General features: G+C 40.2%; 1 protein-coding gene across 1 annotated transcript in view; it reads left to right on the top strand.

Moving 5' to 3' along the window:
- Window positions 1–301: 301 nt before the first annotated feature.
- The window catches only part of GALNT2 (polypeptide N-acetylgalactosaminyltransferase 2), an 88,897-nt gene continuing 73,756 nt past the window's right edge, over window positions 302–15,442 (top strand). The window contains exon 1 of the mRNA XM_058801069.1: window positions 302–449. Coding sequence (XP_058657052.1) covers window positions 327–449 — 123 coding nt within the window. The 5' untranslated portion in view covers window positions 302–326. The remainder of the gene's footprint in view (window positions 450–15,442) is intronic.

Below are 15,442 nucleotides of genomic sequence, written 5' to 3'. Positions count from 1 at the left end.
CGGCCGGCGGGGGGAACCCGAGGGTGCCCGGCGGCGGGAGGGGCGGGCGGGGCCGGTCCGGGCCGTGCCGGTGCCCGCCCTGCGGGGGGCGCGCAGCCCCCGGCCCGCGGGCGCGGCGGAGGCGGCGGCCCGGCGTGCTGCAACCATGGCGACGGCGGCGGAGCCGGCCCGCCCCCCGCGGGGCCGGGCGGCGCGGGATTGGTCGGGGGGCGGGCGCTCGCCCTCTGCCCCCTGACCCTGCGCGGCGGCGGCGGCGGCGGCAGGAGCGGAGGCGGCGGCTGCAGGCGGCCGTTTCCTGGTGGCCTGGCGGCGGCGCGGGAGGGAGGATGCGGCGCAGGTCTCGGCTGCTGCTCTGCTTCGCCTTCCTCTGGGTGCTGGGCATCGCCTACTACATGTACTCGGGCGGCAGCGCCGCGCTGGCCGGCGGCGGCGGAGGCGGCAGGAGGAAGGTGAGAGCTCAGCCCGGGGAAGGTGCGCCCGCTCCGTGCCCCGGCGGCGGGGCGGCGCGGGCCGGGCGGGGGGCAGCGCTGCGCGGCCGCGGGGCTGGGAGCAGGGGCGGCGGCCGGGGTGATCTCTTCGCCGCCGCTCCCTTGCAGGCGGCGTGAAACTGCCCCGGGCTGCTCCTTCCTCCTTCCCGCCCGCCCTTCTCCAGCCCGCTTCCCGGAGGCAGATGGCTTCTTTGTGGACTTCAGACCGATCTCAGCCCCGTCGCGTCGCTCCTTATCCAACTGCAGCCGGCCACGTCCCGGGGCGGGGGAAGTTGGTGCGGGAAGGGAGGCTGGGGAGGGCCAGGGCTGCGCTCCGGGGCGGGGGGGCCCCGCCTGGCCCCGCTCCGCTCTCGGCATTCCCCGTCTGCCCCTCTCGGCATTCCCCGTCTCCCCCTTTCAGCCTTGCGCGTGTGCCCCTTTCAGCATTCCCCGCCGGTACCGGAGTCCTTCGGGCTCCTGTTCCCACCTAGAGAGCACGCGAGGATCCGAGCTGCTAATGCATTCTCCCTTTGGATGCAAAGCACTTTCATTTCCCTTTAGCTCTGTGTCTGAAGGGTACCGTTTTCCGACCGGTTTTGTAAAATTCCAGGAAATTGCCGGATTTGTCATGTTTTGTGTCTGCGGCGTGGAAGGTCTGTCTCTTCCTTCTTACAGCAGCTCACGTTACAAGTGTTACTAATGTTCAAGAAGTTCCCTGCGGACAATACATGAGTAATTTTTCAGTGTTCTGGCCATCAGGTTATTAAAGAGATTTTCCAAGGTGTTGTAGTAATTCATCGATCGGGAGCACAGCTGGAAGTTAAGCCCCTCACAGTTCACGTTTGTGTCGATCAGAACGGGTTTTTGTGGCATGATGTGGACACAGTTGCCACTTCCCACTATCTCTGCTTAGAAAAATTCAGTGCTTTTTGTTTTGTGGTGTTTTGCCTGCAATAAAGATTAGGGATATCAAGAGCTTTTAGAAACTGCTGTTTAAGCCTTCTATTTTGAAATAGGAAAGGGGTAAAGCATCTCATAATTCTGTAATTTTTTACAGAAAACTCAGAGCAGGGCAAGAGGGCAATTGAATGAAGTACACTATACTTGAACGGTGTTGTTTGCTAATGAATTGCTGCTTCCTGTTAAATGAAAAGTAGTGTTCTGTAGGTCTAGCTGGTATATAAAAAGAGGAATATTTTTATGTTTCTTTGATACAGTTTGGTTCATCACTGTATGTATTCCCTGTAAAAAAATGCTGATGACTTGTTCCTGTGTCAGGTTGTGGAAGCAAATACTTGGATGGCTACTTATGTGAGCAAGGGTTTAGAGAATGAGTCACTGCTTGCTGATAATTGCCTCTCTGTCCTGCTTTTTATTCTCTCTGTGCCTTAGGAATGTGTTCAACTGCGACTTTTGATGTAATATATTAAAGTAAGTGTAAGTATCTATTGCCACATACAAGCTCCTGGTCCTTCAAAGTAGATACAATAGCAGAAATAGATCAAGCATGTGATAGGAGGTAAGGCAGTAGCCTAAAGCCTTTCTTGAAGAACCACCAGAGTGTATTTAGAAAGTAAAAGCAATCTTACACTGCTGCTGTATAATGGGATAAAGAAAAGCTATCAAGGCAAATGTATCTGCAGATAGGGAAATATATTTTTAACTCTTATGGTGTGTTACATTTGGAGTTTCCAGACAGATTTACAATTCTGTTCAATTAACTTTTACTGCTGGGGAAGCTGCAGTGTGGGGGTAGTGATTTGCCCAAGGTCACCTAGAAGACTTGGTGAGAATAAAATAGGAAAGAAGCCAGTATTTCTGAGTGAGAGTCTGGTGTTTAATCTGCTAGAACCTGTTGCTGTTTATTATTGATATTAGTAGCAGTTTTTATTATGTTTTTAAGAGATCAATGAACCTGTTACTTGCTTCGGTAGCATAATTTGGTGTCATTCTGCACAAAATTTAGTAAACCTTACTGGTCTGGGTAATTGGGAAAGTTTAGTAAGGAACAATTTCAAGAAAATTAGACATTTTGTAGACCTCAGCTGAAGCCCACTGCTGTGTTTAAAAATATGGAAGTTTAAAGTAGGGCCATGGTAAGGAAGAAAGTAGGTACTGTGACCACAAGAAACAAGTGGGAAAATTAACTATTATATGTGGATTGGTGATTTAGGGTTCTATTTTCTGTCAGTGAAGCATAAAATTTAATCCTAGGCTTCAGCGTAGGTTAGCAAATGTAAGTAGAGGAAGATGTGTGTAGTGTAATAGCTTTTGAATCAGAATAAAAGGCTTATTAACTTAGTGTCAGACACTGGTGTAAAGCAAAAAACACAGACTGTCTTAAACTTAGGAGCAGAAACCCTGCTGTAGTAAATTTCTTGATGTATATGACTTCATATAGTCCTTTTGACTTGCCCACTATTTCAATATAATGGAAACAGAGTTGCTTATAGGAGAACACAATTTTTAATAAATTGTAGTCTCTGCTGTTTTCAGTCTATAAATTTACAGAAACCAGGAGGGAATAGTTCTTCATTTGTCTAAGTAATTTGCATGTTAATTACAGATCTGGTTGTACAAACAGAATGTGCTTTTCCATAAGGATTATATTTTTCTTTTTTTTTTTTTTTCATGCACAGACCTAATGTGTTATTCAGACATACTGGACTTGTTTGATATGGCACCCAGTCCTGTGATGTATTGAACAGCACCAATTCTCTTTCTCTTCAGTAGAGTTGAAGGTGTTTGCCCTCTGCCAGGATTGCACCTGAGTAAGAGAAAAGAGTGATTTTTTTTTTTAATTTGCTTTTCTTATTAGAGTAGTGTCAGAGTTAATCTGAGCTCCTGTTTATTTTGGTTCTTCATTTACAGCCTTTGTTATAAGACCTGTGAAGCTGTTTGGATGTTGCAGGGTGTGGTACAGCCTTGATAAAGTCTTTGGTCCCTCTCAGCAGTGGTGCAATCCACAGCTCTGTGTGCAGTATTTGGCCTGGTAGGCTCTGAGCAGGCATGAAGGAGTCTAAAGCACATGATGTCTCACTGGTAAATGTGTAAATAATAATAACCTAAAAAAAAAAAGGATACAATGCTTCTCATTCTGGACCTAGGCATAAAAACTGTAGTAAAAAGAAGTGATGTATTCCACATCTGGAATTTTGTGTGTGACAACTTTTTTTTTTTTTTTTTTAATATCTACTTAAAAAGAAGAAAAGGGTAGAATCAAAGCCTCTCATTCAGGATGTACTTGAAGGGGGAAGAAATATTTTGGGGTTTTTTTCCCCTTTTTCCCTCTGGTGAATCTCCAATCAAAATTTCTGTGAACATGAGAGAGCCATGTTCAGTTGACTCCTTTCCAGCTGGATCACTGAGTTATAGATTGGAAAGAGTGAGTCTGATTCACATGTCTAAAGGTTAGAGAAATGGTTCCCATACAGAGGCTGTGACAGAGAAGAGAGCAAGTTGAAAGCCTGGCAATTGTGAGACTGAAAAAAAATGTGGTCTACTTTTATGTTCACTAAATGTGTTTTATATTAAAAAGCCTTTGGAGTGGAGACTGGAAGTTCCCTTCTTTTCATGGGTGAATTTCCTAACCCAGAGCAAAAGCAGTTCATGCTCTCTTAGACTTGCATAAAAATGCAGCAGCTTCTGCAAGATGGTTAGAAAGCCAAAGCCATCCTGATGTGATCCCCTCCTAAGACTGGTGTGAATTTGTATATTTGTCACACAGATTTTAAGTTGCTGAACCACTAAGCTCTTGCACAATAGAGTGATTGGATTGAAATCAAAAAGAAATTAAAAAACCCAGTACAACAAAACCCCACACCAAAACCCGCCAAAAACTGCAGCTGATTTCTAAAGAACTTGCTCTTCTAGGCATTAAGAAAGTAGCTCCATATAATTGAGCCCTTCAGGCTGGACAGAGGAAGGTTTGCATCTAGTTGAAAGTGCCGAATGCTTTGCTGCTGCCAAGAGAGAACTCCTGAGAGGCATCCCCAGGAGGAGATCTGTGGGCAGAATGGGGATTTACTGGTGAAAGCTGAGGCATCCAGAGTGGCCTGCAAGGTTAAGCCACAGCTGAACCAAGGTTCGTAGCCTTCTGGATTTAGGTGCCAGAGTGCTGACAAGCTTTTGCATTTGTTGCCATGTAAAGAATCTCAGTTGTTTTTAAGTGGAACATCTGTCATCTTCCCCCCTGTGTAGAGGAGAAAAGCAATATTTCGGTAAGGAGTGATGGATCGCTTTCACAGGTAGTTCCTACATTTAGAAACATTCTTCCTTTTCATCAGCTCCACCCCATTGAAAACCAAAGCCCCAAACTGCCTTGAACTAGAAGGCTGTTACTCTCTTGGCTCCCCAGATTTACTGGGTGTAATGGAATGAACTGGAGAAATCTAATTTAGGGCTAGTTGAGCCACAAGGAGGCAGGCTTTTCCTGTGGAACTGGTTATCCTGTACATAGTGCTAGTTTTCCCTTCTCTTCCCTTTTGTTCGTTTTGCTTTTTTTCGTTATTATGGAGCAGACTTGAAAGAGGTGACTATACTGGAGCTCGCTGAGGTGAAATAAATGAAGGTAAAGGGTGATGCTTCATACTGAGTATGTGATTGAGACATTTTTAATCAATCACTGGGTAAAGCAGGGGAAAAGAAGCAAGCCCTGTAAGTTCTTGTTCTGTATGGATAAAACTTTAAAATAACTCCTTTCAGCATACACAAAGTTTTCTTTTCCTTTTTGGTTTTTGTTTTGGGACCCCTCTACTATTTCAGTTACTGGTAAAGGAGGCTTTTATTGACATGTTCATAATACAGTCTTCCTCTCTTAATGCATAAACTACAGATTTAGTGTACCTAAGTGCTTTTTTGATGGTTTAGGTAAGGAGGAAAGGGTATGTTGACTTAAGTTCATTAATCTGTTTATGTGCAACTTGAGTGTTTCTCTTGAGGTATGTGAAACAAAGGGGTTAAACTTCAACTCTGTTGGTTTCTTGCATCACAGGAAGGCATTACTTGATTTAATTTCTAAATATTGTTTACTTTGCTGCATCATTTTTAATGTAACTTTAGTCCCTTATGTGTTGTGACATTGAATGTGATTTCTGATACCTTGATCTTGAGACAAGTGAAGATATCAGAGGTTAAAAAAGTCAAATTGTCATATGTCCTTTTCTGTATCATTCACTTCCTAGAAGGAGCAAGGAGATAGAAAATGATGTTCCTCTCTATAACAGGTAACAGTTTCTGCTAATAGATCTTTCTTTTATATGATTCTGTAATAAATGGGAAAGAGATTAAATGCTCAGGCACTTCAATAATAAATCTGTCCTCTCAATAGAATGTAAATGTCATACATGTATATTTTCTTAATCTAACATATGTCAATTGACTAAATTACTGTCTTGGCAATTCAGCTACTTATTTTTATGGATTACTTCATAAAACTTAACTTTGGGTACAATGAAAAGGTGGTCTGATACAAATTCTGTGCAGTCTCTTTAGGTCTGTAGCTGTATTCTCTTTTCCTCCCTTTTTTAAATGCGTCATTGAGGGAGTTTTTTTGTTTGTTGACATTGAGAAATTAATTCTTTGCTTAGAAGACTTGTGTTGTCCCCTGCAACCTGCTAGGTTAGAAACTGATGAGTGATACAGAGGCTGTGGCTCTTGGATTACTGTTAGCTGCTTGTTTCATAAATGCAGAAGTAGAGCAGGGCCGTAGATAGAAGGGGTTGGAGAAACGAGAATGACTTCTTTGGTACTTTCGTACCAAATTGGGGTAGTTAACCACCTTTCCCTGTTGTTTTTCCCTTTCATGTGGATATTGTAGTAGTTTGCTGAGTCCTGTGTTAGTCCATTGCTGCTGTGGTTTGCTGCTTTCTGGAATCTCTGGTACAAAGGTTGTAAGCTGTAGTGATGGCCTTTGACAGATAGGTAGTCCACTAACTAATTGTGCATGTGCCTTACCTGTTTTTGTCCCATCAGTCTTGTGATTTGAGGTGTATTGCAAATAAACGCCAGTAAATTTTTCCATGTGTTCTAGGCACTTCCAAAGATACAACATAAAAAGTGGTGGAATGGCACCTTTTTTCTAATTTAGAAAAGGCACAATATGACTTCATGTGTAGTGAAAAAAAATTGCGAGATTCATGTCAATGATGCTGCCTCACTTATTCTTTACACCAGCCTAGAATAAAAATATAAACTGTGTAAACAAATCTTAGCAAACTTAATTCTTAGTCTTCAAAATTACACGAGCATTCTGCAATTTTTCCTTGGAAATCCTGGGTTTTTTTCCTCTTTTGACTTGCCTGTCCTTTTCAGTTTTTCAATGTGACTTGTTATCTTAGTGTTTGTGTATAACTGGTACTGTTTGGTTAAAATGATGGCATGTCAGATGAGAGAAGTGTTATTGTCTGCTGGAAAGCTGCTTGCAATGGTACTCTACTACAGAATAGAAGAGACACCTTTGTCATGGAGCTGGGAGTCCCAACAGAGTGACCCTTGTTGCATGCCTAGAAGCTGTTTAAAACAATTCTACCAGGCAGCCTAGAAAATGGGTTTACTTGGCTTTTGGTAGCTACATATAATTTATACATAATTTAATATACAGTACTTTTGGTTAAGTTTAATCAGTTTGAAAGGAAAACATCAGAATACAGTTGGTCCTGTGAATAGAAACTGCTCAAATTAAGTCAGTGCAAATGATTTGTTTTAAGTTGATTTGGTCCACTTTTAAGTAACTTTTGGTTACTTTTCTTAAATGATCTACTCTTGACAGTGGTTAAGCTATAGTGGTACAAAGCAATATATAGCCAGGTGGTGTACAAACATTTTTGACTCCCTGCCCAACAGTAACATTGTAACTAAATGTGATTTTTATTAGGACTTAGGAGAAGATGTGTATTGCGAATATGTTGGCAATGCCATGTGTTGGCAAATCATTTGAATTCTAAAAATGAATCTGCAGGAAGCAGTGAGGCATTTGCAATTTTTTCAGGGATATGGGGCTGAATGTCATTGCCCGAATATATCAGGATATTGTGGAAGTGGAATATCAGTGTGGGTGTTACAGAAGGAAATGCTAAGCAGGTTGTTAAAATTACATATTGCCATCATGTAATGCAAAGTGGTGGTATCTTAAGCTATATACATTTTAAAACCTGGGTGCAGTCTTTAATGCTGTTTGTTTTGGATTAAGTAAGGTGCCCTCTTCTGCCTTTCCCTTTCATTTAAGCTTTCAAAGGAATAAGGGATGGATTGAGGAGGGAAATGAGGAAAAAAAGTTAGGTGTCCACATCAAAATGTTTGGTTTGTGTGTTTGGGATTTTCAAGATACGGCATAAGAGAATCTTGCTAACACTAGAAGTGAAACCATTTCATGTTCCCTCTAAGTCCATAAAGTTCCTCCACAGGAATCTTCATACAGGGGACCTTTTCTGATAAGTGGAATGAAGATATTTGAATGTCTGATGTTTTTTCCTTTTCCTCCGTTTCTTGGAGAATGAATTTTTTTGTGTGCCTGTATCTTACTGACATACCCAGAGGACGTGTTTAGCTGTCATTCACTTAAGTGTTCACTTGCCATGTGTTCTTACCATGAATTAAGCAGACCTGCTATTTATTGTGTCACATGAAGTCATTAATGATCAAGAAAGTTAAAAAACATCAGTGTGTGTTTTCTTTTCTATGAACTGAATCCCCTGTTGGAATGTAGCATATTTTAAATTTATATTTTGCTTATAGATAGGATTTTTTTTATTGTTTGTTTGTGTGTTTTTCTTGGATCTGTCACATTGAATGTTAAAAGCTGTTTTTCTTCTGCAAAATCAAGGTAACTTGTTAATATGATTGGCTTTCAGTGTAGCCTGCTAAAAATACTATCGAGACTATTTTTTTCCTTGTTTACTTTTCATGTGTCTAAACTGTTTAATTTTTCCTACTATCCCTGTTTTATACACTGGTTTTGTTAATTGCTCAGGGTACCTGTATTGTCATTTAAACAAGTTAAAATATGGAAGTTCAAATAGCTCCATCAACTGACAGGAGCACATTTGTGTAAAGGGACTGTGCAGACAGATGTTGGTTTTGAGCTTTGCTTATGAAATTCAAATGGGAAAAGAACAGGATAGTAAAAGAACAGCAAGTTTGAATTTTAGGGCATTCCATATATCTCCAAAATTGCTATGTAGTGCACATCAAAGGCAATAATTTGGATTTCTCTTCTTTGTAGCTGTGGTCTTGTATGGAAAAAAGAACCTATTGAAAAGGTTGCAAGTTCAGTTGTTAATAACTTTTCTGAAGCTGTAAAATTGTAATAAAACCTGGGCACTTTATTAAGGGAAGCAGAGAATAACTAGAGATTCTGCTGAGTTCAAGCGTTATCAAAGTGCAATGGACCTCCTGTACTGAGTAACAGATCTGCTCAACAAAAAGACTTTGGCCAAGGAAAGTCTGTGCAAAGAATTGGCACCCAGCTAACGCTATTGTGCATGAATTCTCCTAGAGCTATGACTTGATGGCCAGAAAATGTTTTCTCCTTGTGTTAAGTTCCAAATGTTTAGCCACCCTGGAGATATGAGCACAGCTGAAATTTGTTACTAAAATGAATTTTCTCTATCTGGCCTGGTTTACAGATGCTCAATAAATATACAAGTGTGTGTATATAATGGATATATGCTTCGCTGATGTGAAGGTTTTTGAGTTGCTTGATTTTTCTTCTTTTATTTGAAATGGAAAAGTCTGTTCACTCAAGTACACTTTGACTCTTTTGGGACCTTAGTAAGGAAAAGGAAAGTTTTGTCCTCATAAAGTAGTTCATTTGGTAGCAAACTCCTCCCGGCTAATGGTGGACCAGCCTAGATTCTTAGAGGTTACATTGTTCCAATATTGGGAAATGCCCCTGTGGCTAAACTGCTGCTGTGGTATGTGTGCCTACCAAGAGCGTGGGGGTGATGGAATTGCAGTATCTCTCTGCTGGAGTGTGTCAGTGTGTCACAAAATTAGGTCTGCACATGTTGTCCAGACAGTGTAATAAGCTCTTGTTATGGGTGGTGGTGTGGCTCCTGCTCCAGTGGAATGCCAAAGTCCTTCTGGTTGCTGTGGCACACCATCCATCATCTGCAGCCTTGGCATTTTCTGAGTGGAGCAAATAGGGGCTGGTATTTAATCCTCTGACTTGTGCTCTTACAGCACAATGTGTGTTGTGCTGTAAGAAATGCGTGTAAATGTCTTACTCACTTCAGTGGCTGCTGAACAGCCACTGAAATGAAGATGTGCTATGTCATTTAGCCTCCACAAACATAAAACTGGCTGTTCCATCATGTGGAATAGTTACAACACATATACGCTATGTTAGTGACTACTGTTTAAAGTTTTAGCTCAGGAAATGTTCTTTTTTTGTCCCACTGACACAGTGTATGCCTTTCTTTCAGTGTACTCTGAAAGTGCTATGGGTGAACAGTAATTATAGCAAGTCCTGTAAGGACTTGGTGAGAAAATTGGAGTTTGATTCCTAAAAGTGCAGAGAGTCATTCTTAAAACCTCTTGAACTGATAGATGTCTATCAAAGTCAATGTCCCCACCACATAGGCTAACCTGTGTGTTTCTGTTAATAAGTGTGGATTAAGAATTTACAGGTCTTGACAATTACATTGAAAGGCATTTGGAGCCTGAAATAAGTATTTAAATGAAAAGTAGAGGGCAGTGGGCTTGCAAACATCAGCACACTTTTACATTCTTACCTTCATGCTTAACGTTCAAAAACTGATGGAGAGACTTGATGTATTTGTACTGCAAGAAGTAGTCTGAAGGCCCTTTTTTGAGGAAACTTCTTTCCCATAGAGATATAAGTGCAAGTGTTGTTTAGCCTGGTAGATTCCTAGTGAAAAGATTGAACTGAGTGACAGGTTGTTGATACCACCCCTGAGTTATAACAAGACTTAGAAATATGTTAGGGCAAAATGTACACTGATCAGAAAATTTAAAAAACCCACATTTTGAAAGACTTCTCTGCAATGGCTATCAGATTTCTGAAAGGCTTGATAAGAATGCAGTATGTCTTGTTAAGGTACAATTTCTCAGTTATTCCCAATACTTCATGAATATTCTCTAGTAAAAATAAGCAAGAGATTGATTTTGATGTTCATGTTAGCTTAGACCTAAAATATCTGTCTTTATACAAAGCAAAAGCTATTTGCTTAAAAATCCATTTCTGTTACCTACTGAGATAACTAATGCCTCTTGCATCCTGGGAACAATAGTGAGAAAATCAAGGTGCATCAAGGTGTTAAAATCAGCCTGCAGTCATTTAATGTTGTCCCTCATGTACGTGCAATTCTAAGAGCCAGAAACTTGGGCAAAACCTGATTTTATACACATGGATTTTCATGGTGTGTGACTTTTCCAAAAAATTTTTTTTTGTTTTCATTATTCCCTCGTGGTTGCAGATGTTTCAGATTTGGTCTTTGTTTTTTTCTTTTAGTTAAGCATGTAGAAAATATTTTGACAGTTTCAGAGTGCATTTGCTAGGTTGTTTCTGTATAAGTAATCCTTTTCTTGGTAAACTTGGATGTTGTAAAAATTGCTCAACTGTATGGGAAAGAGTGGTGAAAGGATACCACCACTTGCTCAGGACACTTCTGAATGTTGTGTTCTAGTGCTGTTTAGAGTCCTGGTTCTGTTGTGCTAAAGATTGAATGGTCTTAACCAATGTCTTAATAACCTTAAGGTTATTTCTACACCATGAACTTAGAAAAGGGTTTATTCCCACACTCAGGATTTAGATACCTGAGTGTGAATGTTTGCTGTGGTCATATGGTAGAAATTCTCATGTGGTTCTCTCTTGCTGTGGCCTTCTGCTCAAAACCAGACTTGTTTTGTACTCAGCAAACTTTATTAGATAATTGGCTTTTATTAAGTCTCAGTGACTGAATGGATTTCAAGAAGTTACAATGTCCCAAGTTATATGTCATATGGAAAAGGTAGCTCAAGCTTTTCAGTCTTCAGCACTGAGGTACGATGGGACCTCGTGCTTCTTGCTGAGCTTACTGGAGTATGGATCTGGAGCTGGTACAGTAGTCAGGCTATGCAGGGAACCATGTCTAGTGTCTGATCTTAGTGTGGTTGATGCTGACCACTTCTGAAACCCTCAGTTCACACATGTTCAGTTTGGTTTAGAATTGTGATATTGTAATGTTTATTTGTAAGAGCAGCTTACAGCTCAGGGGCAGGCAACAGTTCGGAAATGTCACAGTATTTGTTCAAATTAATTGTGATTGTGGCTGTCATCTCATGATGTTGTTATCTCAGTTTCTGAGACAAGTTTCCAGTGTAGAGGTATGGAAGAAAATTGATGTAAAGACTGATTGCTTTCTCAGTTGTGCTTTGAAGATTTTTTTTTTTAAGAGAACTTTTACTTGAATGATTTGGTAAAATCTTGTAGAGACATTAAAAACTATGTTAAGAAGTGTTGGTTTTAGTACACTCAGTTTGTGATGAAAGGCAGTTTGTAATGTTGAATAAGCAAGGTGTTGGCTGCTGGTGGGTGTAGGTACTTGATAGTTTTTGAAGACATTGTCTTCTTTTAAAAAAGATGTGACTGGTAGAGCTTAGAGCCCCGCTGTGCTTAAGAAGACAATTTCTTATAAAATATTCCACAGAAACACTGACATTATCTGAGTTTAAGACTCTAATCACTTGTTTATGTATGCAAAACAAATGTCTGTAGCTGGCTTTGATTATTAATACTTTTTTTGTTTGAATCTTATACACCATCTTATTTTGAGTTTATTGCTAGCTATATATTTATGTAGGTTATCCCCTTAGCTATGACTTAGCTGTGTCCTTTCCTCTTCTAGTGTCATAATGTGTTGTCAGAACCTCATGGCACATGGTGTGTGTTTTCTTTTAAAGCATAAGTAGTTTAGACAGGTTTTTAGGTTGAGATTCTATTTTATTATACAAATGAAGATAGATGTAGAACTTATTTTGGCAAAATGTGTGTGTGACTTTTGTTCTCAGTGTTTAAGTTTTTTTTTCGTATAAAACTAAAGACAGTGGCCTTCTTGTTGATACTGATAATTTGTTTGCTGCTGTTTCTCTTACAATAGTGAGCATATTTCTCATAGAGTATTCTTGCTTGGTTTATGAACTTTGCAGTAATGCAGCTTGATATCAAGTGAGTTGAAGATCTTTGTCTGCATTTGTGTTCTGTAGGCTAAAGTAATGCACTCCCTATCCTGGAGGAAGGTGATAGAGGGGGAGCATTAAATGATCAATCTGGAAAATGTGATTTCACATAAGCATCTTATTAGAATAATTAAAAAGCTTTTTGTGATCAGCTAGGGCTCGTAAATATCAAATTTCTAGCACTGAATTCTTTTGTCAGCTGGAGGAAGAAGAGTCTCCAATGGGAGAGTTTTTTTGGAAGTATGTCAGTTGCTGTTCTGGCAACTGCATGATGTTTTCATTTAGACTGTTCTCATGCTCTTACTGGCAGTAGGCTATAGCAGCTGGGATGGCAGTATGTTTGCTTTCTTGCGACATGGTTTAGGCTTCTTTTTCTGGCTTATCAGTTTAAGACAATAATTGTGTAGTAATTTTTTCCTCCTGTATTTGAATGGCTTTTTGCCATTATACAAACAGTGACGAAAATGGCAGTGAAGTGATAGGAAGTGCTAGTGCTGGCTTTCCTTCTGGCTTTGGAAGTCAGAGTTGTTGCTGCATGCCTGAATGCTATTATTTGCCTCAGTACAATGATCAAGCACTTGATTCTTTTCTTCCACAGACTATGCTGTGTTGGAAGGGAGAAAACAAAACTTTCCCAGGTCTGCCAGTGAACAGCAGTGCTTTCCAGTTACTGCAGTGATATTAGAATGGATAGAGCTACTGCTGAGATGGGAATTGTTCCAATTGTACTCTTTGAATAGAAGCAAAACATGGTAGGGGCTACATTCCTCCTGCTTCTTTGAGTGCCAACGTGCATAAATCTGTGGTCTTCATGTCTGTGTTAACCTAGAGATTAATTCCCTCAATACTTAAAGCTGGTATAGCCTGTCTCACATGCAGCACTGTGTAGTTCAACTGTTAACTTAATTCTGCGTGGTTTTTCTGGAAGTGCAGCTCTAGCTCTTATGCCCATTCAAATAAGAGAGGTGACTTTAACATTCCCTGCCCTCTTACTCCCTTGAGAACTGAATATGTGCAGCAGAAATTGTATTGGTTCTATACTCCCAGTTTCTGTGCTGTGCTCCTGGGTTTGTATTTCAATCTCTAGCAGCTTTGCTCTTCATATCATAGTTGAAAATTAAGTGCTGTGTAAATAAATTGCTTGTTCTTTTTCCATGCGAGAATGGAAAACTACTGAAACTGACATGGCCTATTCCTGCCATGCAATAAAGAATATAGTGTAAGAAGTATTCTTGGGAAATCTACCGTCTAACCAAAGCTTAAAAAGACAGTTGGATGGACCCTTGATTGTTTTTCACTCATTAGAACTCTTGTGGTCTTAGATTTAAGAATTAAATGATTGCATCCTGGTAGAATATGAAAAGAAACTTCAATATTTCAGTAAGTAACTTAAGCTAGGAAGTGGCTGCTTCTATTTTTGATGCCCAAACCCCGTGTTTCTGTGAAGGAAGAAGGGCTGCAGGAATCCAGTAATTTTAATAGTATCTGGCACACACTGACATTTTACTTGTGTTCTGCAACAGAAAAGGGAGAGATAATTATACAGGCTGCTACTTTGTTTTAATGGCTTAGTAGCTGTTGTACATAATTTTCATCAGTTGCCAGCGATGCATCCTGTGTAGAGAAGGAAGTAATGTGTTGAAGATAAGCTGCAGGTCATAAAAAAAAAAAAAGGTATTTTAAAGATGTGTAGCCTTTTACTTTGTTTTTATCTATCTCAGAAAATCATCGCAAGCCCTAAGAAAGCAAATGTGTTTTTACTAATCTTACTGTTAGTATAAAACCATGCCTGTATTGTCTGTACTCTGCATGAAAGTCAAATCCAGTTGAACTGAAGAAAATCTGGGGAGAATACCATGCTGCAGAGTTTTTTTGATGTTCATTTGTACTAATGGTAGCAATATATAATTTTAATTATTCTATTAAATTCTCTTAGCTTTGACTTTTACAAAACGATAAATAGTCTCCGTGCTAAGAATAGCAAAGCAGTTTCTGACTGAGCTGTTCAGTATACCTATTTACCAAGTTTGCTTGAAGGCAAAAGCAGTTATTTTCTATTCAGAACAAACATGAGTGGAAAGCTGTTCTCTTCATGTTTGTTTGGTTATTTGGGCTCTTGTATCCCTCTGCTTGACCATTCTGTCACTTCTTGACAACACAACTGATTGATTTCTTTTTCAGTCACATTTGGATTTTAATGATGACAATTGGGTTTTCTCAGACAGTCAGCTGCCTTCAGATTTGCATTAGCAGAGAAGGAGGCTTCTAGAAATGGAAATTATATCTGTCATGGTACTATGGTGTCTTTTTTTCTCAGCTCTGAAGAATGGCATTTATAGAGAGAAATGAAATACGTTGTGTATGAGTGCACAAATCTAAGTTAAGATACAATAGTCACAGTGTAATGATCCTAGGACACCAGGTCATTTTGATTGTACCCACTTTTGAGGGATACATTTCCAAGGAATTTTCAAATCACAGTAATCTGTAAAAATCTGGGTTTTGTGTCGCCACTAATGATGCTACAAAGACTTTGAAATACTCTTCTGGGTGGGAGAACTCACAACTGGCAAAATTAAGGTATTGAAAAATCTCTTAAGAGAAGATTCTGTTTACTATAGCCATCACTGTGACTCCAGATATTGAAATACTGGATTTAGGTTATGTCCCTTTTTTGCATTGATGGCTCTTAGAGAACTCACAGTAACTTTTGGCTAGCAGCGCATCGGATTCTGGAGTATGGATTGCCTGTGGCCTCCACTGCATTCAGTGTCTTTGTGTGGTACAAACCAGTTGGC

Source organism: Ammospiza caudacuta, chromosome 3, assembly GCF_027887145.1.
Source record: "Ammospiza caudacuta isolate bAmmCau1 chromosome 3, bAmmCau1.pri, whole genome shotgun sequence".
Classification (NCBI taxonomy): Eukaryota; Metazoa; Chordata; class Aves; order Passeriformes; family Passerellidae; genus Ammospiza; species Ammospiza caudacuta.
This window is presented reverse-complemented; position numbering and strand designations above follow the sequence as displayed.